The sequence below is a fragment of the Cheilinus undulatus genome, linkage group 15, assembly GCF_018320785.1.
Source record: "Cheilinus undulatus linkage group 15, ASM1832078v1, whole genome shotgun sequence".
Taxonomy (NCBI): Eukaryota; Metazoa; Chordata; class Actinopteri; order Labriformes; family Labridae; genus Cheilinus; species Cheilinus undulatus.
Window position 1 is genome coordinate 33,796,151 of NC_054879.1, and position 27,901 is coordinate 33,824,051.

At 38.7% G+C, this 27,901-nt stretch overlaps 2 protein-coding genes across 8 annotated transcripts in view; both read left to right on the forward strand.

Annotated features, from left to right (window-relative positions):
• Positions 1–417: 417 nt before the first annotated feature.
• uchl3 (ubiquitin carboxyl-terminal esterase L3 (ubiquitin thiolesterase)) lies at positions 418–6,298 on the forward strand. Its single transcript, XM_041806444.1, has 9 exons — positions 418–552; positions 730–741; positions 1,954–2,082; positions 2,269–2,425; positions 2,925–3,010; positions 3,391–3,438; positions 5,214–5,289; positions 5,402–5,460; positions 5,566–6,298. The coding sequence occupies exons 1-9, from the start codon at positions 511–513 to the stop codon at positions 5,653–5,655; spliced, it is 699 nt and encodes a 232-aa protein (XP_041662378.1). The 5' UTR covers positions 418–510; the 3' UTR covers positions 5,656–6,298.
• Positions 6,299–8,323: 2,025 nt separating this feature from the next.
• lmo7a (LIM domain 7a) overlaps positions 8,324–27,901 on the forward strand; it is a 104,814-nt gene continuing 85,236 nt past the window's right edge. For 2 of the 7 annotated variants that reach the window (XM_041806581.1, XM_041806582.1), the window contains exons 1-2: positions 8,326–8,710; positions 8,956–9,073. In XM_041806581.1, the coding sequence (XP_041662515.1) occupies positions 9,005–9,073 (69 nt within the window). In that variant the 5' untranslated portion in view covers positions 8,326–8,710; positions 8,956–9,004. Of the gene's footprint in view, positions 8,711–8,955; positions 9,074–27,901 lie in introns of all 7 variants that reach the window. The other 5 variants (XM_041806586.1, XM_041806585.1, XM_041806588.1 and 2 more) reach the window with 4 other exon arrangements.

Here is a 27,901-nt window from a genome sequence, read left to right on the forward strand (position 1 = left end):
TCAGGTTGGTACATTGGATTCAGCAAGCGTTCGCCTCCTCTCTAATATGTATTAATATTTGTGTAAAATGGTTTGCAGGCGATAAAAAATAATAAGTGATGTTCCGACAGAAAACTGCCAAGGAACAAACAAACCAAATTAAAAGTAGCTAATACACGACGTCATAGATTACAGAAGATACACGCCAGTGGAACGATCCACTGTGGCTTATTGTAGGGGAGCACATAAAAATCTTTCGTTTAGGCGATAAAGAACCACGACGCAATTCCCCAGGAGTGGGTAAAGGCAAATAAACGTGTTTTTTTATATGTTACAATCGCATATCAGTGAAAAGAAGAACTGACGAGTCTGAGTTTATCGGCTGGTGTAGAATCAAGTACCCCTGCAAACTCCCCAAATGTAATTGAACCCTTTCCAGTCGCGGAAGCGATTTCCAGCTGTCAAACAGATTTTGGTAAATCAGTTTCAGCCATCAAGTCAGCGGAAAGTATCGACTGAAGTAACCTCAATATGGACTCTCCACGCTGGTTGCCCCTGGAGTCGAATCCAGAAGTATGTTTTAATGATATTTTTCATAAACTGTTGTGTGAAATCGATGTAATTCATCCACAAGCATGTGAGTACTAGCTAACCTGTAGCTAGCAGAGGGAACAAAAGCTGAAGCCGGTGTGTCTTATTTTCTAAAGCTTAAACTAAATTCATTAATGTGTTTTTGTCTTTTCATTTCAGGTCATGACCAAGGTTAGTAAATTCTTCATCTACACTTAACACCAATTGTGTTTTTTGCATTGAGCTGCGATATACTTAGGTGTAAGGCCTACCCTGAGGCGATGCTATGTGCGGTGCAACGTCAGAAAAGACCTAAAAGTTGACACTGATGTACTTTAGTTTGATTAAGAAATAATGAGAGAGGAGGACGTCTTAAAAATCAACAAAAGTTTTCCAGCAGTCAACTCACATTATATGCCTCAGAATATATTTTGTGATTGCTGCTACATTGATGTTTCGGCAGATTAATAATCAGACGGTTAAAATGTTGCATTGTACAGCTATACAGTATTTATCTACCTGATAAAATTACTGTTGCAACCCTTGATCTGCTTTTTAGGAAGGCAAGACTTCTGTAAGTCATTGATCAGGATTCACGCAGAACCTTGAAAAGTCTTAAATAGCTTTAAATTGCAAATTTGACATTTAAGACTTTAGAAGGGCTTAAAAAGTCTGATTTTCACTACCGAGAGGTTTTGAATTTTAGAAGGCTCTCAACTAAGACAGGTTCTTCTCCAATCTTCATTTTTTTAGCCAAGCTTATATGATTGCAAATATCTTCCTATAAAGATAGTGAATAAATATTCTCTAGAAATAAGGAAATTCAGTGTTGGATGATCTAAATTTCTTGGGGTAGGACCCCAGGCCCCTCTCTAATTTTTTTTGGTTCACTGTGATTCTACATAGTCTTCACTGCTGTTTTAAAACAACCAGGATGCCCACTTAAATATCAGTGCCGGCCGCCCTTAATTTAACAGTCCTTCCCTGTCAGAGAGCATTATTCTGCAACAGAGACCTTCATTTTTCTCAGTTCAGGTCTTTAAATGTCCTAAATTTGATTTTTAGAAGCATTTAGGAACCCTGTTGATGCAAGCCCAGTTTAAAAACCGCGTTAATAAAAGGGGGTTTTAACAATGCCAGGACGTTGGATGCTTTCAGACTTCAGCTACAAATACATGGACTTTTTGCGGTTTAATGTAGTCAAATGAGTTAGATTTACATGTATTTGTTTTAAATGAGTAAAGAAAATGCACTCAGTGAGGGAGCTGATTAAGAGCAGTATATTTTAAATCAGTCAAGACTCACTCATTACTGCAGGAATTCCTCACAACTTTACCTTGAGCTGAACATGTGTTAGCTTTTTGTCTTGGTATGTATACACGTTTACTCTCAGCTTTTGTTTAGTTTGTCAATAGCCTGGGTATGAGACCATCCTGGCAATTTGGAGATGTGTATGGACTGGACCCAGAGCTTCTCAGCATGGTACCAAGACCAGTGTGTGCAGTGCTGCTCCTTTTCCCAGTGACTGAGAAGGTACTATTCATTTTGTGCAGCATCTTAATCACGACATGTGTTTACAGTATGTTTGTAACCAGTAACGGGCATCTCCATATCAAATGATTTAAAAAAAAAAAAAATAGCAATTCTTCATGTTTACAGACTCACATTTAATCCAGAAAACCCTGTTTAAGCAGTTGCTTTTTTCCTGTCTCTATCAAGTATGAGGCTTTCAAGCAAGAAGAGGAGGACAAACTCAAGGATAAGCCACAGGAGGTCTCTCCTGATGTCTACTTCATCAAGCAAACTATTGGAAATGCCTGTGGAACAATAGGATTAATACATGCAGTGGCAAACAACCAGACTCACCTGGAGTTCGGTGTGTAGTAATTATTTTGTTTACGTTGTACGCTATGGTGCAGATATGAAACCTGACTTTCTGAGTGAAATGTGACTTGTCATTTCAAGATTATGCTTATAATTTTTTTAGGCACAATACCATTTTTTAGGAAGAAAAATATGGAATACTTCTGATGTTTGCTGAACTTGGTTTGAAATATTCTTAAAAACACAATACATAGTCTCCTGCTATATCAGTGTACATTTCAAGAGATGAGAATAAGAAAGTAAAATATAGGTGACTTTACAAATTCCTGTGACAAAATAAAAATAAGGAGATTGATACTTTGAGTTTCATGTTATGGTTGAATGAAGGTTTGGGTGGTCCCCAGAATATTTTCAGGTCTCATATAGTCATATTTGGCCACAACACACTCAATTTTGGGAAAGGCTGTATTAGCATATCCCCTAAACACTTTTTTTTTCTGGCAGATTTTTTTTTTTCCCAGATTTTACTCTGTGCTTTCCTTACTCCACAGAGTCTGATTCTCCTCTTAAGAAGTTTATAGAACAAACCACTAAAATGACTCCAGAGGAAAGGGCCACATTCCTGGAAAAAGATGAGGTAAGAAAAGGATGGGAGGATGAAGTGGACAGATGCAAGTCAGAAAGACTGAGCCTTTTAATGTAATGTGACCTTTTTGCAAAAACAAATGGATTTGTGCCGGATTTTTTACTCCAATGATCTGATCAGTCAAGGGCTGGTCAAGACAGCTTTATTGGTATTTCTGTCGCCCGACTTTTTTAGTAATAAACCTTTGAAGAACATCAAATATTTTATCTCTTCACAGTTTTACGATAAGGCTTGCTATCCTTTGTTAGCCAAACTTTTGTCACATTTCATCAGATGTGTTGTAGTCCATTCAAATCACCTTGAACTACATGACAAAAATGTGCAACAATGTTTTAAAGCCATTGACTTATTTACAGTTATTTCTGTTGCAGAGTATACGTGTCACACATGAATCCAGTGCACAGGAGGGACAGACTGAGGTTTGTATCAAGTTTCAGCAGAGCCTTGGGGCTGAGTGCACCAGCTGGGTGTAAATGAAGTCGGTCTTATCTCCTGCATCAGACTTTGCTGTGACTGACTTTGAGGCTCAAATTAATTTGAGTGCACCAAGTGTAACATAGATTGGTCATAGCTGGATCTGGTCTGATCATGTTTACACGAACCTTCACCAAGTGGTGAGTCCAGCCAAGAAGCACACTTTCCTCACAGAAGATCTAGATAACAAACCAAAATAAAATACATCATTATTTCCTTGCAAGTAAACCCTTCTTAAAGGCCTGCATGATGATGTCTTTATGATCAATAGTTACAGTACTCTCAGGGGGTTTAAAATGCCCCCTGTTTATCTACTAAACAACTGTTTTCTTTAAAAGAATGATTATGAAATAGCCTACTGATAGAGATCCGTTTGTTAAGTGTTGGCTCACAGTTTCGGGTTTCTGCCTGATGCACCTTGTTGGCCTGTTGAGGGAATATGATTCTATTTATTTAAAGGTTGTTTGCTAAGACAAAGCTTTTCTATCAGCTGACTGCCTGTGCAAACTTCTAGATTTAGTGTTATCACAATGGCACTCTGTCTCTCATCTTCATGCCTTTTCACTGATGGATACATAAACAAGCCACGCTGCCATCATTGGTTACTTAATGACCATTGCTGAAGTTTTCTGTTCATATTACACAGGATAAGCTCCACTAGGTGTAGCATAAACAGAGCTTCAGTGCAGCTTGCACACAGAGTATAACTCAGCATTTTTAAACCTTTTTTCTGTCAAGGCACCCTTTAAAAATGTAGAAAATTTAAAGTCATCCCAATCAAAATGTATTAATTAAAAAAAAACATTCTAAATCCCTGTGACTGCTTGGGCATTCATTTAGTAATAGAATTAACAAGATAAACCTCTAAAGCTGTGGTTCTCAACTGGTGGGTCTGGAGCCAAAAACGGTTGTGGAGCTGTTTTTAGTTGGTTGCTGCTTTGTGCTCAAACAAAAGATGATTGCAAAAGTCTATGAAGTACTGAGGACATTAGCTGACATTAATCCATACATTATATTTCACTGTTTTATAAATTTGGTGTAGAATTTATTTGTTTTGTCATATCTCTTTTTGCAGTCATAATTTTGATCCCTTCAAGATCGGAACTGCAACATTTTTCATTGAATAAAAATGTATTGTTGATTTTTTTTCTTTCTTTCTTTTTTTTTAACTTTGGTTGTGATTTATCATTCAAGAGACTGTGGCTAGAGCAGTTGAGAACGACTGCTTTAAGTGCTTTCTTAACACAATTAAAAGGCCTCTATTTTCATGGAATGGGAGTGTAGGCTAAAAAACATTTCTGTGCATTTTGGCGAACCTGCAGATTAACAATAAAAAAAAATGAATATATTGAAAAGACAGCCCCATTTCTTGTGCAGTGCTTACTGACATTCACTTATTAATTTGCTGATAATAATTTCAGGAAAACGGCAAATAAGACAATTTTTATTATTGATGTCAAAATAATTTATGATTTGCATATTCATGGTAATTGTTAATTGAGTTGTAAGCATTTTGAAGGCACCCTGATGGTGCAGCTGAGAGAGGCTGGTGTCACTTGCATTCATTTGTAACTTCCAGTCGAACTACGTCACACCCAGGCATACAGCCAGCTGTGCACTCAGCCCCTACTGTCTTAGGAGGCTTCTAGCAAAGATAAGACCTCTGTTTTTTGAATTACATAAAGTCATAGAAATGTGTGTTTTGTCTGGTCTTTTGTAGGCCCCGAGTTTAGACGAGAAAGTGAACCTGCATTTTATAGCTTTTGTGAACGTCGGAGGACATTTATATGAACTGGGTGAGTTAACCACTGAACTGTGCTTAGAAAACAAACATATAGTGTCATAAATGATGTTAAAGGCAATTATTTTGATTTCAATTTGATTTGATGCACACAATTTTACACCTAGATGGTCGGAAGCCTTTCCCTATTGTCCATGGAAAAACTTCAGAAGATTCTTTACTAGAGGTAAGACAGTTAACAGAAGACTCAAAGCCTAACCATAGATTTAACCTCTTTTGATTTTACTGCCTAGTATGAATTCATGTTGTTGTTGTTTTTGTTGCCCTGCAGGATGCAGTAGAGGTTTGTAAGGTCTTCATGGCTCGTGACCCTCAGGAGGTTCGTTTCACCATCATTGCACTCTCCAAAGATTCATACTGAGGAAAGTCCCTCGTGACCCCAGAACACAGATGAAGCATGACTGCCAAACATTCTCAAGTGCTGACTTAATCTGAAATTTCCATTTTGTTCAAAATGCTTTTGCAAGTGATTTGAGGAGAAAATATTCAAATGTCAGGGAAATCATTTTGAGGATTCTTGTTGTACATCACATGTTTTGGTGTGAGAATTTCAGGGGCTGCTTTGCAACTTAAAGTATTCAGAATTAAGATCAAAGTCTTTCAGATTTGCACTGAGAAGAGCTCCCCATTACTGTAATACAGATGTTAGATGTACAAAATTACATTGCACTAAAGTTCGTTTACATGGCTTGTTTGGCTTTGAGTTATAACGATTTTCCACGTCACTTAGTGGTATTTGGATGTAGAGATTTGTTCCTGGTCATATGTCTAACCACATTGTCAAAACCTGAAGAAGAAGGCTTTAATTGAAGTCATGGCTTTGAAGAAACACATAGGCTTAATGCTGTTTTATGCAGTAATGTTGTTAGAGAAACACATCAATAAAAGTCTCCTGTAAGTGAGGCTCATTGAAACATGCAGACCCTACATCCGTGTGGAAGGTGCCTACATTTTTGTAATAAGAATCAAATTCTGTCAAATAAAAGGCAAATTTAATAATAAAATCACAACTGTGCATTTTGTGTGTAACTAACACATGTTCATCTTTGTGTAAGATGTGTACAACTTGATCAGGTCTACTATAGAGAGCTTAAATTGAATTGTGCTGCGTTGGTGCAGAATCGACACAATTGCAAAGAATTATTGGGTAGAAATCGAAAGGTTCTGAATATTAAAGTAAGTAAAGCAATAAGTGCCCCTGGCCTGTCCACAATCCCTCCAAGAATCAGAAAAATCAGTCTCCTCCTCATGGTTCTTATCCACAGAGCATTGGCTGGTGGGCCCCCATTCACATAATAATTTGGGTTTTTGGTAGAGTCCTTGTTCTGGATTTCTAAAGTACACGTCCCCCCAGGGGCATGGATGCTTAAAAAATAATAATGATATGATTTAAAGTTGTATATTTGATCAATTATTTTAAACAATAATGTTAAAATGAGTTCAATTTAAAATAGAAACATAGTTATTAAGTGAAATTTGTGCTAGATATATATGTGCTTAAACTCCCTAAATTGTAAATTTTACATGATGCTTAAACATTGTATGCTCTAACCACCTCCAGCTACCCTAGAGGTAATTAAAGCTTATTTTTGGGCTGTGCTTACTTGCCACATCCACCCATAACCCTAACCCTAACCCTAAAGGTGTACACTTTGATTTTTTTTTTCAATAGGTTATTTTCCCATGCCCCTAGTGATATACAAGGACATCCAGAACACAACCAGGGTTGTCAATCCTCCTTCCCGTGGTCTTTCTTGCCACACCTACACCTTACCTCAGCCTCAATTTTTGGACCAAACATGCTGTAATGTTCATTCAAAATACAGGAACATCTCAAAAAATTAGAATATCATGAAAAAGTTCAATATTTTTTGTAACTCTTTTCTGAAAGTGAAACCCATATATTATATAGACTTGTTACACATAGAGTAAAATATTTCAAGCATTTATTTCTTGAAATGTTGATGATTATGGCTTACAGATAAGAAAACCCAAAATTCAGTGTTTCAAAAAATTAGAATATTACATAAGATCAATATAAAAAGGATGTTTTAAACAGAAATTTCAGGCTTCCTCCAGACTCGGGGACCTTGAAGAGTGGAGAGGTACAGAATCCACATTGCTTGAAGTCCAGTGTGAAGTTTCTGCAGACAGTGATGATTTGGGCTGCCATGGCATCTGCTGGTGTTGGTCCACTGTGTTCTCTGAAGTCCACAGTCAACGCAGCCATCTACGAGGACATTTTAGAGCACTTCATGCTTCCTTCTGCTGACAAGCTTTATGGAGATGCTGATTTCATTTTCCAGCTGGACTTGGCACCTGCCCACACTGCCAAAGGTACCAAAAGCTGGTTCAATGACCATGGTGTTACTGTGCTTGATTGGCCAGCAAACTGGCCTGACCTGAACCCCACAGAGAATCTATGGGGTATTGTCAAGAAGAAGATGAGAGACACCAGACCCAACAATGCAGATGACCTGAAAGCAGCTATCAAAGCAACCTGGGCTTCCATTACACCTGAGCAGTGCCACAGGCTGATCGCCTCCATGCCACGCGGCACTGATGCAGTAATTCATGCAAAAGGAGGCCCAACCAAGTATTGAAGGCATAGAAATGAACATACTTTTCAGAAGCCTGAAATTTCTGTTTGAAACATCCTTTTTATATTGATCTTATGTAATATTCTAATTTTTTGAGACACTGGGTTTTGAGTTTTCTTATCTGAAAACCATAATCATCAACATTTCAAGAAATAAAGGCTTGAAATATCTCAGTCTATGTGTATTGAGTCTATATAATATATGGGTTTCACTTTCAGAAAAGAGTTAAAAAAAATATTGAACTTTTTCATGATATTCTAATTTTTTGAGATGTACCTGTACGTCTTAAATCAGCAGTACCTGAGGCCTTGCAGTACAGCTAAGCGCCACTGGGTGGCGGTGTAGGGCAGATATTGGTTTTAAAAAGGAGAACTCCTTCAAGTAGAGGAGTTTACACTGAGACTGAAACTTTTTCAGCTCGTTGCCCACACTTTCTAAGGATGAAATGTTGATCTAAGAGATATTTTATCACCGAAAATGATACGATATAGAGGGGAGAGAACCAGTTTCCACCATCTGCAGTGAAACGCGGGATTAAAATAGCCTTACATGAGGAGAAATAGCTGCGACTTCAAGCTTTTAAGCTTTCACCTGGAAGCTACGCAAGGACCCGTGGGTGGTCCTCGGACCCCGCTTTGGAAACGACCCTGCCCCTGCCTTTACCTCATGTGGCTTTGAGCAGAAACTCAGAGCTTCAGTGAGCCCAGGTTGACTTGTTTTACCCCTGCAAAGGTGGTGCAGACGGAGAAAGAGAGTGTGGAAATATCTGCCAAAGAGAACCAAACCGCAGCACAGGTGTGTCGGATGAAAGAACAGGTAAGGAGCAGCAAGAGGAAGTGTGATGCTAGGAGAATGTGTCACTGTTACACCTTACATTCATTCAGTGATGAGCCACTTTTAAACGAACAATAGACGGCATTTTTCATGAATAAGTAGTGTGATTATAAGTGCACCCGTGCCCTTCTTACACTGCTGGACGGGTTTTTTAAGTGTCTGCTTGGTTGAATTTTCCCACATTTGTATCTGGACCTTTTACCTCTCACATGCGGTGTCACTGCTAGGAAGCCATTGGACATTATCCCAGTGCTGCTCGGATAATACGTTTTTGTGATGGAGTGGCGTGAGCAGTCTGCTGTCAGCTGTGAAGAAGCCTACTTGGAGGCGCAGAGGTGGATAGAGGTAAGTACAAACACTCAGAAGTTCTTTATTTACGGTTTATTTAGGACTGTAACAATGGAAATTGTAGAAAAGTTGACTAAAGCTCCAAATATTTTTTTTATGGCGCCCAGGGTAGTGTTGTTTTTGTTTACTTTTGAAGGTGTTATGACAGTATTGCACCACTCTGGTTTCAATAAGTAAAATTATAGAGGCAAAAATTGAGTTTTCTTTAATACATACTCTTGAATAATGAATTTGGTGGTTGACTTGAGCATTTGTGCTTTAAATATTATTAAACAGTGGAGATGAGCCTATCGATGTTAATGCCAAGTCTAAGAACTTGTACTAAATACGTCATCCATGCTGCACTCTATCATTTTACTGTTATTAAAGTAGAAGTAAGAGTCATGACTGCAGTTTGGTGACATTTGAGCATAAATGAAGATGACAAAAGTAGAGCATTCTGCCAACTATATGGGGTATGGCTATTAAAACACCAATACTAATATATTCAACATTTTTCATCCATCATACTCCCCTTCTGCATCAACACACCGCTGCATTCAGGTCTTCTACTGACCAAAGCAGTGCAGTAGGTCTTCTTCGGACAGTTGTCTCAGAACCACTGTGGTTCTTTTCTAAACTTCTGACTCAAAACATATTCCTTTGGGCACAGATTTGATCTAAGGACAAAGGAAAAAAGTCATATGGTGCTAGATCAGGTGAATAGGGAGGATGATCAACACTGTGATTTGTTATTTTGGGCCAGAGACTGCTTTACCGAGAGCGCATTGTGAGTTGGCACTCTACAATTGTGGTCTCTTTCTTCTGGCTTTTTCTCACAGTTTATCTGCTTGTAATAATGTTGATCACCGCTGAACCTTCTGGGGCCAACTCCTCTAAAATGATACCCTTAATGTCCAAGAAAACAATCAACATGGCCTTGAATTTGAACTTGCTTTGTTATGCTTTCTTTGTCGTGACGATGGTGTTTTCCAATGCATTGATAGCCATCTTGTCTCAGGGTCATATTGGAAGTTCGAAGTTTCATTGCATGTAATTACTCCCCCTCAAAAATGTAGGTTTCCTTAAGTTTATTCCAAAATGTCTCCACATACTCAGGAGTTTTGGAACAACTTTGGCACGCACTTTTGCTATGTTCAAATGTTCAGCAAAATTTGCCGAACTGTCTCTTTATCAATGCAGACCATTTCTGCTATCATTCTTATACTGGGTTGTCAATTGTTTCGACTGAATTGTTTTGACGCCTTAGCACAAACATGTGGACAATCAGTAGTTAGCAGTGAACTAAAGACATCACTTATTGGAAACTTACAGCAGTTGTGCATGACAAGGCCGCCCAGAAAAGGGGATAAAGGGGAGATCTTTCTGGGGCTCACCAATTTTTGTGGGCAGCACTGTGAATACTCAACCTTTAATATAAAACACTCAGTGTGATTGTGAACCACATGGTTTAATACTCATTAGCACAGTCTCATTATTTAATAGCCATACCTGGTATTGCTAAATTGTCAAACGGAGAGCTTGATCATGAAGCCCGACTGATTGATCGGCGGGTCGATTATAGTGTATCACAGATTAATCAACATCAGCCAATATGTAGCCAGTATATTCTTACTTTTTTGCTGCGCGGGGATTCTGTCGTTCTGTGTGTATCCCTGCTGAACTCAGCCCGAGTGCCTGGCCCCTTCCCCTCAGACACAAGCGAGTGCAGCCCTCAGTGCAGCAGCAGCAGCTCTCCCCCACTCAGTGTTGCCAACTTTTAGCGAATTTAGCGAGTTTTCAGACCCCTCTAAGCGACTCTTTTTAAAAAAGCGACTAGCGACACATCTAGCGACTTTTTCTGGTTTTGTTGGAGAGTTTTGGAGACTCTGACGTGAAAGCACGTTTCACTGTTCCTCTTCTCAGTGAGCAGCGGGTGCTGCCGTGCGCCCCTCCCCATCCCTAAGCGTTCACACCCCCATTTCAGACTGGGAGCGTTTTTTGTTGCTTGCGTGTGTCGCGCGTGTCAACCCCAGTTCCTGCCGGTTTGGCTTTCACACAGGGCGCGAGTTTTTCTGCGTGTCAGCCGCATCTCTCTGCTCTCAGAGCCCTGTCCTTCTTCACAGGTTGTACCTCAATAAACCCCCCTAAAAGCGACTTGATTCAGTGTACAGTGGAAGTTTGTTGGGAACTATTCAAAATAAAAGCATTCTGCACAAGTGAACGGAGTTTCTCTATAGAAATGCTAAACCCGGCTTTTACTTTGAAAAGCACAAACCAGAAAAGCATTCATACGGTGTTTATCATTCCTGTAACATATTCTACTAGTGTGGAGACAGAAAGTTTCATTAATAGTAGATCTTTAGAGAACAACTTTATAAAACAGGTGCATTTAAGCTTGTGGCCTTCCTCAGGGTTATCAAGAAACACATTGTAAATATATTCTATGTGCATATTTGCCACAATGCTGTAAATATGGCTCTCCATTTATCATTTTCCTGTCTAATATGGTCCACAGCCACAATACAAGACTATAATACAGCGTTTTAACATCGTCTAAGTTGCATCTTTGTGTAAAAAACAAAGATAAATGCAACTGTTAATTCACATGTCCATGTTTGTGTTCATGTACAGTATATCCTGTGTATATCAATGTTCTTATTTCATATACTGGCCGATATATCGGTTAGCGACCAATATCTCAGATATCAGCCGACATATCGGATATCTGCTTTTTTTTTAGCTCTCAATATCGGTATCAGCATTGGCCCCAAAAATCCCATATCGGTTGGGCTCTACTTGATGATAATCAAATCATTTCCAAAATGATTTAAAGAACTGTAATAGAACAATTAAGTGATCATATCTGTATTGGTGAGAACCCACATTTAAGTACTTAGAGTGAAACAAGTGATACCTGTGCATCTCTATGAAATAACATCCTGGACAAACCGATTCAAAGATAGAAGTATCACCCTTGATCTTAACTCTGACGTAGCTGCTAAGAAAATCTATTGTCTAATCATGTGGCTTTAAACTACACCATCATTCATGCATTTACAGTCAAGTACAGGCACATGAATCTGAACCCTTTTGCAAAATTAAAAGTGCCACCCTTGATCTCAAGTCTCACATCACTGCCAAGATAAGTCTATTATTTAATTATGTGACTTCAACTCCAAGCATTCAAGCGTTTGCTCTCAAGCACAGGTACATGACTCTGACCCCTTTCATCATAGTGTCTTACTGCCTCTTTCTTCAGATCTTGCCCAGACCTGCTCCTTAGCTTTTTTGTGTTTCCCTGGGCTGTATGGTAAAGAAAATGTTTTATGAATGATCTAAGATTCTAGACCTAACACCAGCTGTGCGTACAGATCAACCTGGATTAAAAAAACTGACGGGGTTTTCATCTTATTCATACTCTTTGCCATGCGCATGGTGTTAAAACTGCTATTTCAGGTGTTATAAATGAATAAAAACCAGGCATATTTCTGTAAAAGGTGTAATATAAGCCAGAAACTGCTGTTTTTATGATCTTCCATAGTGCAGGAAAAGCTACCAGGCACCAAAAAAGTTTCCAGCAGCCTTTTTTGTATTCCCATAATGTCAACTCATGTAAAGTTTCCACCCACCCCCCAACCAGACTCTCATTCTCTTTTCTTTCTTTACAAGGAAGCAAAATGATGTTTCCTCCTCTCGCTAATTCTCTCCTCTGCAGGGAGGCATAGAACTGTGGCATGGCTGTAACTAAACAAATATTGTTCTAATTTCATGAGGGGTGAATCTGAATGCTTGGGATGTGACATCAGTGTCTCTCACTCTAACACACTGGCCCATTGTGGTGGCTTTACCTCGTGGGCTGTGGAGGGGGGGAAGAAAGATCAGGGGGAGCAAGGGGCAGGCTAGATAGGTATAGGTAGAGGCCTAACAGTTTAGGTACTAGAGGATTGGAAATAAAAGAGCAATCAGAGAGCGAGTTCTGGCACGAGGGGTAAACAGCTTCCCTTCAAAGAGAGAGCTTTGTGGTTATTGGATTCTGCCCCTGAATGATTAACAAGCTGCTCAGCTTCACGGCACTTTAAACAGACACATGTGTGCATGGCGAGGTTGGTGGTATTGTTAAAAACGAAATGGTCTGGAGCCTGTCACATGGACACATTCCTGCATTAGCTGCCATGGCTGTGAACATATTTCCCCTCAGAGCTGGCCAGCTGTCAGCACAGGGCGCCGCGTCCTGCAACCACAGGGCCGGCTGGAATAATAGAGGTCCTTGTTAATTGAATAGAAAGGCTGTAAGTGTAACTGTTATGACTGTCGAGAACAAGTGGCAGTGTTTATGCAATCTAAAGGTCAGACGAATATGCATATGGATGCCTGTAAACACAAACACAGCAAGATATGAATAATTAAATCACTTGTGTCATATTTCTGATGACATTAAGCAGATGTAGGTCCTTTAGTTACAATAACAAACCACAGTCACAAATATTAGTGCCAGGGGCACCATGCCAGATTTTTAACCTGTTAGACTTGACCACAATTAGCTCAGAAAGCGTCCTCCCCTGAAGGTGTTAACCATAATACTTGGAATGCCTCTTTAAACAGGTTTTAGGTTGGGTTTCACTACAGCCATTGAACTAGTTTTGGGTCATGTAACAACAAAGGCTTTAATCGTTAATCTATATCAGATTGCAGCCCCACTTTTGATTTCGCTCGCCAGCTTTTTGTGTAGCTGGTTGAATAGTCTGGGATTTAGCAGCCAATCAAAGGCAGCACATTCCAGTGATCATTTTTCAAATTTTATATTAAACCAACATCAGGACTCCTCATGGTGGCTGTTACTGATGTGCATAATAGTATTAAGGCAAATGTCAAACAATTATTTGCACTGTCAGAATTAAAGATATTTTTATTATTAGGGATGCACAGTGTCGATTTTGACCCATATCCTTTTTACCTATACTGATACTGATACACATCTTTTTGTTGTTAAAGACCATGTGTCTTCTGCAAAGAGTGACTGAATCAAGCAGAGCTGACAGAGGAGCAGGAAAAGAGACACTATGGAAGTTGTTATACATTTTGGGCATCATTCAAAATGTTGAGGGCTCATGGTAGAACCGCCTTGAGCATGTGCACCCAGTACCTCATGGCACATTTGTACAACTACCCTAATAGTTAATGATTTGTACCAGGGCTGGGCAATTAATTGAAAATTAGATTAAATCACAATACGGCCCACTGCAATTTTCAAATCACAGAAGATGCATAGCGTGGTGAATGTGCAGGTCACAACTTGTCCACGAGAGCATTCTAGAGTTGTTGGATTGTGTATTTGATGAGTTTGATGAGGGAAAGCCGGAATACCATAAGACTCCATAGCGCTGGCAGAGCAGCTTGTATCTCAGTCCTCCCAATCTAAAAATAGCTTGCACCGACAACTAAAGGTAACGAAACTATTACTAAGACTATAGGAATTATGACAATGGGCGAATTTGCCAAAATGTTGAAGCATCCCTTTAAAAAGTCTGTTTTTTACCTGTAAGGGGTCTTACACTTTCAAAGGCACCTTGACTAAGACATTTTCTTCCAACCCTGTACTATTTTACACATCTTCCTCCACAAATTGTTGCATAAATATTTTCCAGAATTTGGGGAATTTAGTCTTGGATGTTCTAAATTTCCTGTAAGAGGACTCTGATTTTATCTGGCTAACATAAACACACTCTGTGCTATTGTTAAACATTGGTAAAATTTCTATCATCTGGCTCTCTCTAACACCCTGGTCAGAGAGAGCCTTTCTGAGTGCTGTTTGCATGCTCTCCCTGTGCACGCGTAGGTTCAGATCTGGTATTCCAGCTTCCTCCCACAGTCCAAAGACATGCTCATTAGGTTAATTGGAGACTCTAAAATTGTCCGTTGATGAAAATTGTCCATTGGTGTGAGTGTGCCTGGTTGTTTGTCTCTCGACATCAGCCCTATGATTGACTGGCTACTGGTTGCAGGTTTATATCCTGGTGTTGGCACTGTTAGATGCATGTTTCCCCAGCTTTCTCTCCCCATATTTCCAGTCTCTTCAAAAATCTGAGGAAACTAAAATCCAGGGTGTACCGCTTCTCTCATCCAGTGACAGCTGGGATTGGCTCTGGCCCCCCGCATCCCTGAACAGGACAAGCAGTATGCATAATAGATAATGCATGGATAAGACAGTAACTGGATTAAGTCTCAGAATGTTAACTCTTCATTTATTATTCATTTTTAAATGATCATCCCACATGTCACACAGATTTAAACGAAAACACATCATGGTGTTGCTTTGCTACCTTAATAGTGAAAGTCCAATCATTGTGAAAATCAGTGGAACTAACTGTACGCTAAAAAAAGGCTTACAAAGCAACATTTGAGAAATTTAATTGGAACACATCTCTCTGCATACAATGTCCTTACAGCTCAAGAGGATCCAACAAAAAAAAAACAGGGATTGTTTTTGTTAAAAAGGAAGTGATGGTTTCTATTATGTCATTTTATTTACCTCTGTAAATTCTCTTAAATGTTGAGGGTGGATGTTGCTGTCAGATTTTTAAGAATGCTTTCTTATATTTACTGATTTAGTGAAGTATTATGGTCACCCCAGAACATGTCAGTGAAAAGTTGCAAAATTAGGTGTCAATCATAGAAAAACAATAATGACAATTATTGTTTTAAGAGTTAACAATATTATGATCTATGAATAATTTAAATCTGAGCACAAATTTATCTTACTGTAACAAAGTCTCAAAATAGGCATGAACAAACAGGAATTTTACGAATGTGATGAAGGAGAAAACACTTATGAAGGGGTTTTAATTGTTACATTGTTACAGTGTCATTTAGCTTTTTCAGATGGGACATAAATCTGAGAGTAAATACAACACAACAAAAAAGTAGACAGGAGACACTATAAACCAATGAAACTCCAGACATCTTTTTACCATTACCAATAACATTGTCCGCACAGACATACAGTAAATGGCACCAAATTACAGAGCACTTGGTCATTCAAAAAGAGCTGAGCCTAGTTGCACATGCTGGGTATTTACAAGGCCAAAACTGCATTCGTCCTGTAGACCTTTTGCATATTGCAGTGTCTGGCTAAAGGGGCACACAATGGATGCCAGTGCAAAATAAATATTCTTGTCCACAAAGTCCATGTGGTAATTGGTGTAGTGCATATTTTGTACAAGGAAAGCGTGAAGTGTTCGCAATGAATACCTTGAAAAAAATTAAGTTTAACAGCATATACCATGGCAATGTCTCATGTGAAACAAAAAGCACTAAATGGGCTAATACTAACTAGCCACTTTAGGTGTTGCAGTGTAAAATGTAACCCTGTTTACATGTGATTTTCAACCAGATGTGATGTTGGAAGCAGAATCCTTGCAGAGCATCTTTGTTTTCAACTAAATACCTGTCTAATGAGCTGAAATGAGCTCATTAGCTCATTGTAAATGACATTTACATAGGCATCGAGGCCCTTGTATGCTGTATGACCACATATGGAGAAACAACCCTTTAGCCTTTTCGAGGTTGTGGGTGCCTTTATGGTGACTCGCCTCATTTGACTGTTACTGACAATTATGTTAAGTAGGCTTATTCTAAAAAGTTGCTTTCTTTTACTTTTACAGCATCCCAAAACACTTTAAACTTACTTATTTAGTAAAATGTACAGCCTTAATAACTGTTTTTTCCACCCTTGACAGCAATAACTGAAATCCATTATTTGCGATAACTGATGATGAGTCTTTCACATCGCTGTGGAGGAATTTCGGCCCACTCTTCTTCACAGAATTGTTTTAACTCAGCCATGTTGGAGGGTTTTCCAGCATGAACGGCCTGTTTTAGGTCACACCACAACACTTGCTTGTATATTTGTGGTCATTGTCCTGCTGCAAAACCCAAGAGTGCTTGAGCTTGAGGGCATGAACTGATGGTCAGACGTTGGCCTTCAAGATTTTCTGGTAGACAGCAGGATTCATTGTTCCATCAATCACAGCAAGTGGTCCAGGTGCTGAAGCAGCAAAGCAGCCCCAGACCATCACACTGCCACCACCATGTTTGACTGTTGGCATGATGTTCTTTTTATCAAATGCTGTTATTTTTACATCAGATGTAACAGGCCGCACACCTTCCAAAAAGTTCAACTTTTATCTCGTCAGTCCACAGAATATTTCTCCAAAAGTCTTGGGGATCATCAAGATGTTTTTTTGGCAAATGTGAGACGAGCCTTTGTGTTCTTTTTTGTCAGCAGTGGTTTTGACCTTGGAATTTTCCCATGATGCCATTTTTGCCCAGTGTCTTTCTTATGGTTGAGTCATGAACTCTGACCTTAGCTGAGGCTAGTCTTTGGACTTTGTTCTGGGTTCTATTGTGACCTCCTGGATGAGTTGTCGTTGCACTCTTGCAGTCTTTTGGTTAGCCAGCCACTCCTGGGAAGGTTCACAACTGTTCCCACTTCCCAGTTTTCTCCATTTGTGGATAATGGCTCTGACTGTGGTTTGCTGGAGTTCCAAAGCCTTGGAAATGGCTTTGTAACATTTTTCCAGACTGATAGATTTCAACTTTGTCTTTCATTTTTTCTTGAATTTCTTTGGATCGTGGCATGATGCATTTCTTTCTGAGATCTTGTAGCCTACTTCACTTTGTCTGACGGCTTCTATTTAAGTGATTCCTTGATCCAACAAATCTGGCGGTAATCAGGCCTGGGTGTGGCCAGTGAAATTGAACTCAGCTTTCCAAAAAGTGTTGTTAATCACAGTTAACTCATGATTTAACAAGGGGGGGAATTACTTTTTCACATAGAGCCAGGCTGGTTTGGACCCCCCCCCCCCCCCCCCAAAAAAATGAAATTATCATTCAGACACTGCATTGTCTATTTATTTGGGTTGTCTTTGTGAAAATAAAAATTGGTTTGATGATCCGAAACATGTAAGTGTGATAAATATGCAAAAACATCAGGAATCACAAAGGGGGCGAATACTTTTTCAAGGCATTGTATGTCTCCAAGTGGTTAATAATCCATTAAAACTACCCTATCGCCATTCAGCTCTCTTGTGTTGATTCAATGGCCTAAATCTCAAGGGTGAGTATTTCAAATCATCACAATACAGCTGACAGCATGACAAGATATCAGTGGACAGAAAACATGTTTTTGTAATCATCCCTTTAATTAACAAACCCTTTCAGAATCAGATCAATGTTGTTTATTTTCACTCTTATCTATTCAGTAAGTCGTTGCTTCTGAAGCCCCTGACCCTCATAAATTGCCTTCCGTGACCCCCGCTGCTCTGTCTCTGCGTTGTTTTTCATACCAGGATCTGACTGACTGGACTGATCATTAGTCACCTCACTGTAGCTCCATTCTGCTTATTGACCGTCTTCATTGGGAGCAATTAGAAAGTAGGACGCATGCATTCAAATGTACTCACGTGAAGCAGAAACCTCACACAAGAAGCCATTCACTCGCAGATACATGTCCATGCAGCGCCCTTATTCTGTCATACTGAGGGTATAGATACCGATGTTTTCCACCGTGGTATATTTTTCTTGAGTCAGAGCCCTGAAATATTTGTATAATGTCCCAGATGACCTCAGATGACCCCTATCCTGAGCAGAAGGAACAAAGAAGTTTAGGAACAATTAGTGGTAGGGGGCTGCACCCGCACAAACCTTGAATGCTGATTTGCCTCAGTGCCCGGCATGAATAAACAATAGCTGTGGTCATGGACCCAGAGACTCCTCAGTCCTACCAAGACACCATTCTTGGTTCACTACAAAAATAATAGTTAATATCACACAGGTTTATGAACACTTTGACCGTCTAGACGCCTAAAAATTTACACAGCTTTACACATGGATCCTTCTTTGTAAAGCTTATTTGCTCTGAGTGTGTCTCTGTGAGGAGTTTTAGGCTTGTTATAAAACAGCTGAATCCATAGCATGTATCTTTTTAACCTAAAGAAACAAATGAGGCACTAGAGACAAGATTGAGGCACTAGAGACAAGATTGTTTATTCTTATATATATATATATATATATATATATATATATATATATATATATATATATAACATGCCTGAAACTGCTTCTACAGGCTAAGTGTCTTTAAAATGAGCTTGATCAACAGCTGCTACTAAAATATGCTCAATAATAAAACCCTATATATTCTGGCCACGTACTCAAGAAGTGTCACTATACTTGTAGGGTCTTAAGAGCAGTGTAGAGGGCAGTTTAGAGATTAAGGTTTGTACTAGGCCTGTGGTTCCTAACCTAGGGTCTGGGCACTCCTGGAGGGGCACGAAAGATTCAAGGGACCCATTCTGCTCTGACACTGTCAAAATTATATATATATATATATATATATATATATATATATATATATATATAAATAGATAGATATATGCAGTGCTTAACAAATTTGTTAGACCACCTGTCATAAAAACAAGAAAACATAAATATTTGAGAAATCTTTCAAAAACTTGTTTAAAACAAAAAATGTTATTGTTATTTGGCAAATAACAAGGTGAAACAACTAAATAGTCCTTTTTCACACATAATAACCAAAAAATTCATATTTTCTATGGCCTCCTTTGGCCTTGATAACAGTTTGCATTCTTGCTGGCATTGTTTTCATTTACTTTTCCACAGTCTATTTTGTTATTGAGTTCCAAATAGTTTCTAGCTGTCCCCACAGACTTACTTTAGATGAAACTTTTGTGCCATCAATCTTTTAATCTACTAAATCCCAAATATGTTCAATCGGATTCAAATCCGGACTTTGACTCGGCCAGTCCATCACTTCCAGTACTCTAGATTCCTTTTTCTTGGTCAAATAGTCTCTGCACAGCTTTGAAGTATGCTTGGGGTCATTGCCTTGTTGGTATATGAACCCACGACCAATCAGATTCAGTCCAGAAGGGATTCCATGATTCACTAAGATGTTGTGGTAGACATTCTTGTTCATGATACCGTCCATTTTCACTAATTTGCCCACGCCATATCCACAAATGGAACCCCATACCATAATGGAATCTCCACCGTGTTTCACTGTGGGTGCAATGCATCTGGCATCAAAACGTTCTCCAGCTTTTCTGCAGACATAAACACGACGATGCTGACCAAAGAGTTAAAACTTGCTCTCATCCATCCATAGTACTTTCTTCCAGTCATCAACAGTCCAGTTTTTGCGCTCCCTGGCAAATCTGAGGCCCTTCTGGATGTTTGCAGCCCCAGTAATGGCTTCTTAGCAGCTATTCTTCCCTTTAAGCCTCGTTCCATCAGTCGTCTGCTTATGGTCATTTTGGAGACTTTCTCAGACTCTGATCTAGAAGCATTCATCTCTGCCTGAAGATCAGCAGTGGTCTTCCTTCTGTCTCTAGTACTTCAAATCTTGAGGTGTCTGACATCTGTTTTGGTTAACTTTGGTTTCCTGCCTCTTCCTTGGCACATTTTGTAAGTACCAGTCTCGGCAGTTGACTCCAAAGCATACTTGACCACACTGTGAGAACACTTGATGTCTTTCCCTATTTGTCTCAGAGACCATCCAGCATCATGAAGTGCTTTAATGCGGACTCTTTCATTTTCAGTGAGCTCTCCACGTTTTACCATTTTGAACAGGAATGAGGAATTTCAAACTGAATTTACCTTTTCATACCCAAATTTGAGCCGCCTCACTGGGCTTCTCTGAGAAGTCAGAAATTAATCAAGCATAACATTCAACCACTAAAACTAATTTTTCTGTTCAGGAATGCAAGTAAAACTATAATTTGACATATTAATCAAGAAATAATTATGTGCCCTACTAATTTTTCGGCTTTTTGTAAATCAGTAAATTTGAAAATTCATGGATAACAATGATAATTATATGTTAGCATTAAAAATATCATTTGGGTTAAAGAGCTTCTACATATTGGTGTATTAACAATTGCAGAAACATAAAAAATGATTTTGGTAATTATCAATGCTGATAAAATATAGGGCAGCTGTGGCATAAACCTTACTTTGGGTGGTGGTCTAATAAATTTGTTAAGCACGGTGTACATATGTCTATATGTGTATTGTAAATAATGGTTAGAAACATAGTGTACAATGGTGTATAAGGGCCAATGTAAAAGTTTTAAAAACTGAAGAGAATATGTTAGTTTTTGGGCAAAATGTCAAAATTTTGGCGACCAAAAATTTAAATGTTTGAGATTATGCAGATGTATATTTACAAGAAAAACTCAGAATTTCAGAGTTTAAAACGTTAAAAATTTACAATTAAAAATGTGAAATTTCCAAGTTTAAAAGAAGTTCTTACATTTTGACACTAGAAACTCAAAAATTTAAAGTTTTTAAAATTGTAAATGTATAACAAGAAACCAAACTGAAAACAGTGGTTTGATTCTGGATTTTATGTTCTTAAAAATTCTTGATTTTGGTTCATGTACATTTACGACTTCTACAGTTAAACATTTATATTTTTTTCTTGTAAATTAGCTTTTTAAAACTGAGAGTTTTGAGTTTATATTTCCTCTCTAGAGTGGCCCCATTACACTGTCATAATAATGGATAATTGATTCCTAAATCTGTCATCAAAGACAATTTTATGTTGTCCTGTTTTGCTTTGATTTTGTCAATGACAGTAAATACTAATGTGTACGATTTGGGGGGGTGGAGGGGGGATCACTGTACTAGGCCACAGGTTGAAAATAGTCTTTGTAAATTTATACTTTATTATATATTATATAATATTTTATGTAATATATATTATTTATAATGTACATTGATGTCTGGAACCCCAACTTACAAGCTACAAGCTTCTGGCTGAGAGGCTGAGGCTGAGATATGTGCACACTGTTTTGCATGTCTAGCAAAGCATGGCATAATTTGTAAAACAGTTCTTTGTGAATGCATTGCTAACAATTAATCAACACCAGACACTACAACTACTGCAACAAAGACAAGAAAATATGAGTCACCTGCCTCACCTTTACAACAATGGCTAAAGAAGAGAGCCGCACACCTTCCTTTTGCAACATCCTACCTGTGCGTGAGGTTTTACATTGATAAATGTTTGTGTTGGCTAGAAACAGAAAAAATCCTACATTTTTACATACACTATGTGGACAAAAGTGTTAGGCCAAATGGGTCATTTTGAAGAGCTCAGTGACCTCAGGAGTGGTACTGTGATGGTACCACCTTTGCAATTGGATGGTTCATGAAATTTCATCCATGCTGGATATTCCACAGTTGACTGTATGTAAAAGTGGAAGCATTTAGGAACAACAGCAACTCAGCAATGAAGCGGAAGGACGCATAAAATCACAGTGGGGTCGACAACTGCTAAATTCTGCTGCTATGCTCTGCTGATTTCATCCCCAAAGAGTTCCATTCTCATTTATGTAAGCACCAAAAAATGTGCGATGGGAGCTACATGAAAGGGTTTCCACGGCCGAGCAGCTGCATGCAATCCTCACTTTACCATGTCCAGTGTCAAGTGTCTGATGGGGTGATGAGTTTGGAGGAGTGGAAACATGTTCTGTGGAGGGATGAATCATGCTCCTCTGTTTGGAGGAGGGATAAGAATACAGGGTGGTTTTTCAGGGTTAGGGCAATCTTAGTTCCAATCCCATTTCAACCCCTTAGATGTTATCTTAATTCCTATTGGTGTAGTAGTCTGGTGGCTGAATACCTTTGTCCATATAGTATAACTTTAATGAGCTTGTCAATATCCATACTGATGGTCTTCTTTGCATTTATAGTTCATTAAGAGGCATTTCACTGTTTTTTACAACCAGCTAATAAGTCCCTGCTGAAGCCTTTAAGTATCTAAAATGCAAATCTCAAAAAAGTCTTTATTTCCTGTGTTTATATGCACAAAAATGGATTTCAAAATGGCAGATGTTCCTGAACTTAATTAGTACAGAAAACCGCTCAGGTGTTATGAGCTGAAGAATTAATCTCCTTCAACAACGGGCCACTTTTCTATTTTAATATGGCTGGTGTGAAGTCGTCATGAGACTCAATTCTTCCACACATTCAGCCGCACATTCTTGAGGGGAGCGAGGGTGGGTTTTGCAGGAAGGCAAGCTGTTTTTAAAAATCTCTGCCCCTGCCTCAAATCTCCCTTGTTAAATCAGAGTAGCAGTATGTTGCTGCAGATTAGACTTGTTATCCCACATGGCAGGTTCAACAGGAGAACAGGGAGGAGGGAGAGGGGCACAGCAGGCTGGATCTGAGGGGAGTTAATACCTCTAATGATGACGATAGAGGGGAGAAAAGTATTTTGTTACAGGCAGATTAGCGCCAAGAAGGGTCCACACACAGACAGGGAGATAATATCTTGATTAGTACATTCAGTCTGCACGGATGATGTCATGTGTAAGAGGGGGAAACATCAAAGTTAAAAACACCAAATGCTGAGAGAAGGAATCAAAATGAGCAAGTTTTTCCACCTGTATTGTTTGCATTCATGCTGCTGCCCCCGCATACATAGAACAGTAGGGGTCAGGATTTCATATGCCAAGTGCTGCAGCGCCTCACTGATTGCACACACTACTGTACAGCTTGTTTGCTCTGCATGTGAGGCTTTGTATGTCAGTAGCTGCTGGTGTTCCTTACTTTTTAAGTTGATCGTATTCTTTTATCTATGAAAGATAAAAAAGACTGAGATCTCCGCCTTTTTGAAATCAAAGTTTGTGTTTCCCAACTTAAGACTGATCCTATCCTCCAAACACAGAAACTCTAATCTCCTTCATCTATTCCGACATTGTGTAATCTCTAGGAATGATGGGTATTTGAGGACACAGCCATCTCAGGTTTCCCAGGGTGTGTCCCGAGGTGTAACAGGACTTTGTTTGAAAATAATGATAGTGTCCTCGTGTCAGTCAGTCTGTCTAATTGCTCTGTTTGTTGTTTTTCCTGCTCTGCTTAAAACGATGGTCTGTAGTTAGCGATGGCAGTAATTTTCCAAGCTTTTCTTGCAAGGAAAAGGGGACAAAAGCCTTAAAACATGGCACATTAGGCCGTTTTGGTTTTATAAGACTAGTTGGACTTGTTTTGCCATGTGTGACATTCAGTTAAAACCAGCTGTCGCACCATTCTGTTGACTCACGGTGTAATAGGTGTTCTCATCTGCTTTATTTGCATAATATATTAATTGATTTTCTTGCAGACCTAAATCAAACACATTCAGAAGGTAATGTGAGGTCAATTAAGCTAAATAAAAATAAAAGAAACACTTAATGGACATTCAGAAAATAGCATCCATACATTCAAGAGGGCAAATGTGCAACATCAACAGTGCCTATTAAAGTATTCATCCCTTAGAATGTTTAATTAACCATTTTTTTGATTTTATAAATAAATCATGGTCTGTATAATTTGGGTTAAAAAAGAATAAATGAAAAAAAATGTCACAGTGAGGACAGATTTCTATAAAGTAATGTCAATTAAATAAATAAAAAATATGTAAGGTGAAATAAGTGGCTGCATAAATAATCACCCCCTTCAAGTCAGTGTTTCTCTAATGGATTTAGGTTTGAGCTCTGACTCAGCCACTCCAGAACATTCACCTTGTTGCCCTTAAACCATTTCTGTGTGTGCTTTACTGTACGCTTCAGGTCATTGTCTTACTGAAAAATACATCTTCTTTCAAGCCAGACTGAATAAGACTGTCCTCCAGGATTTTCCTATATTTTGCCGCATTTATTTTACCCTCTACCTTTACAAGCCTTCCAGGGGCGGCTGCCCAGAAGCATCCCCACAGCATGATGCTGCCACCACTGTGATTCACAGTAGAGATGGTGTGTTTTTTGGTGATGATTAGTGTTTGGTGTCTGCCAAACATAGCGCTGAGTCTGGCAACCAAAAAGCACCATTTTGGTTTCATCAGACCACAGAACTTTCTTCCACTTGACCATGGAGTCTCCCACATGCCTTTTGGTGAACTCTAGTCCAGAAGCCACTGTTGAAGAGTTTTCTGCAACAGTGGCTTTCTCTTTGCCACCCTCCCATAAAGCTTTGACTGGTGAAAAACCCAGGCAACAGTAGTACCCTGGTTTTTATTATAATAGGGTAAAGTCTTCATTATAATATTAATGATTAATGCTGGTGTATAATAATAGGCCACAACAGAGGGTACAGTCTTGACCTGCCCTCATTGTAAAGTGTCATGAGATAACTTCAGTTATGAATTGTCAATATACAAAAAAGATTGATTAATTGATGATTGATTGTTGTATTCAGAGTCTCTCCCATCTCAGCCGCTGAAGCTTGTAACTCCAGAGTAGTCACTGGTTTCTTGGTGGCCTCTCTCACTTGTCTCCTCTTGCACAGTCACTCAGTTTGTGAGGTCGGCCTGATCTAGTGCCATATTCTTTCCATTTCTTGATGATGGATGATGTTCAGTGCCTTGGAATTTTTAGTATCTATTCCCTGACACATACTTTTTGAAAACCTTTTCTCTGAGCTGCTGGAGTGTTCTTTAGTCTTCATTGTGTAAAGGTAGCCAGGAATACTGACCAAGCAGTGATTGGACCTTCCAGACACAGGTGTACAATCACTTGAGACTCAATCACTGCACTCAGGGGATCACCATTTTTACTAATTGTAAGACTACTAGCACCAGTTGGCTGGACCTTGTTGAAGTAGGTCAGCCTCTTCTCTTAAAGGGGGTGAATATTTATGCATTCACGTACCATACCTTACATAATTTTGTTTAATTGAGAAGTCTTTGTAGAAATCTGTTGTCACATTGACATTAAAGATGATTTTCAAAAAAGCATAATTATAGTGACAATGATTGGTTTATAAAATCAATAAAAGGGTAAAACATCTAAGGGGGTGACCACTTTTATGGGCACTATATCTTACCTTCTTTATCTACACCAGAGTAATAATTATGCTACTATAAATACTTAGAACTTAAGGGTATTTAAGACTATGATACAAGGATAATAATAAGAGTTTTTCAAGGGGTTCAGAGCCAGAAAGGTCCAAAAGATATTAGCAATCAGCACAGATGGGAGAAAGTCATTGTTTTGCAAGTAAGTCTCAAGTCTTTAATCCCAAGTCTCGAGTCAAATCTCAAGTAAAGACAAGACAAGACAAGTCAAGTCAAGTCCGAAGTCATAGGCTTGAAATTTTTGAGTCCTTACAAGTCATAAGCACTGTTTACCAAATAAAATGTTTTTTTTAAAAATGTAACAATTTATTAAATTTGACAAATACAATTAAGGCATTTTGAATTGTTTTATTTTTTAAAATAAAATAAGACCAGTGTGACAGAACTTAATCACACAGAAAAAGAGTGCTGACATAGCATTCAGGATGTAATAAGTGCTAAGCAGTGCAACAACAAATGAATTTCTGAAGACGTTGTACAGTCATTTTAACTCATCTAATGTGAGTGTGTGTGTGTCTGTGTGGTGAGTGTGTGTATATATATGTATAGGTGAGTTTTTGTGTGTGTTTGTAAGTGAACATGTTTGACTGGTCAACATTAGGTTTAAGGTGTTATAACCAGTTCTTAACCTCAAGTTATGTGTTATGTGTTAAGTTATAAGACCTCAAGTTATGTGAACACAATGACTGCCTCCTAGTGAATAAACAAAAAAAGAGCTGATGAATTATGGGTGTTTGTTTGGGTATTTATATTTCATATTTGGACATTTACTGTAGTTCTGTGACTCTGTTAACTTAAAGTTATGCCTTCAATTTTTTTTCCCTCTCATTATTATTGCTTTTAGCTAAAGGGGGAGGGTCCCCATATTGGTCTCTGCCCTGGGCCTCCAAATGGCTTAAACCGGCCCTGCCTCACACCTGCAGCTCCCCCTCACAGATCGTTCTGTCCTGCTAGTTTGTTGCTTTCATTTTTCTGTTTCTGCCCTTTTGACAGTATTTATTATTAGTACGTTTAAGATCAAATAAAACACCCATGTTTGGAAAAGTTTTACTCAATTTTACATTGTTTCAAAATGTGATTTGTGTGTGTTTGGCTCGTTGATGATGATGCACATCATAAAAGTCATCATTAAATGCAAATATGGGAGAGCATCGGCAGGGAGTGACTGAAGAAATGTATTAAAACGAGGGAATTAGATGCTTCAATTTGAACACAAGACAGCACACCTCTATGAATTAACTTAATGAAGACACGTGCCACCAGTGGACTTCCTCTGCGCTCTTTTACGCATGTTCCTCCGTCCAGCGTGCATCCAACGATAATAACATACAAGTGTTCATTTGAATTTGGAAGTTAAAGTCTGTCTTCTTTGTGTGGACTTATATTTATAGAGGATTTCGGGAGGATTTTTAAAAGTAAGCCTTAAAAGTGCCGCAACTGGTCACTAAAGAGCCATATGCGGCACGAGAGCCGTGGGTTGAGTATCACTGCGTTAGTAGAATACTATGAATGGGGACACATTTTACTCAACACACTCACTGAAAATCTCAAGTATTTCCAAGTCATCTGACTAAAGTCCAAGTAAAGTCCCGAGTCATTGATGTCAAAGTCCAAGTCGAGTTGCAAGTCTTTGATGATACTGTCAAGTCGAGTCCAAAGTCATCAAAATTGTGACTCGAGTCTCAGAATAATAAATACTGCTGTATCCATAGTGCATATATACAGTACATGTTAATAAAACATGAATAAAACAAGAAATGCCAGTAATCAGAAGCAACAAGTTAAAATACAAATATCTGAATCAATAAGCTATGTACAAAAGTCTATTCATAAAAGACTGTGTTGTTATGGGACCATTATACACTTGTTTTTAATGCTAGTGTTTGTTTTAGCTGAAATTGTTTAGGTCCCAGTTGGTCAAGACA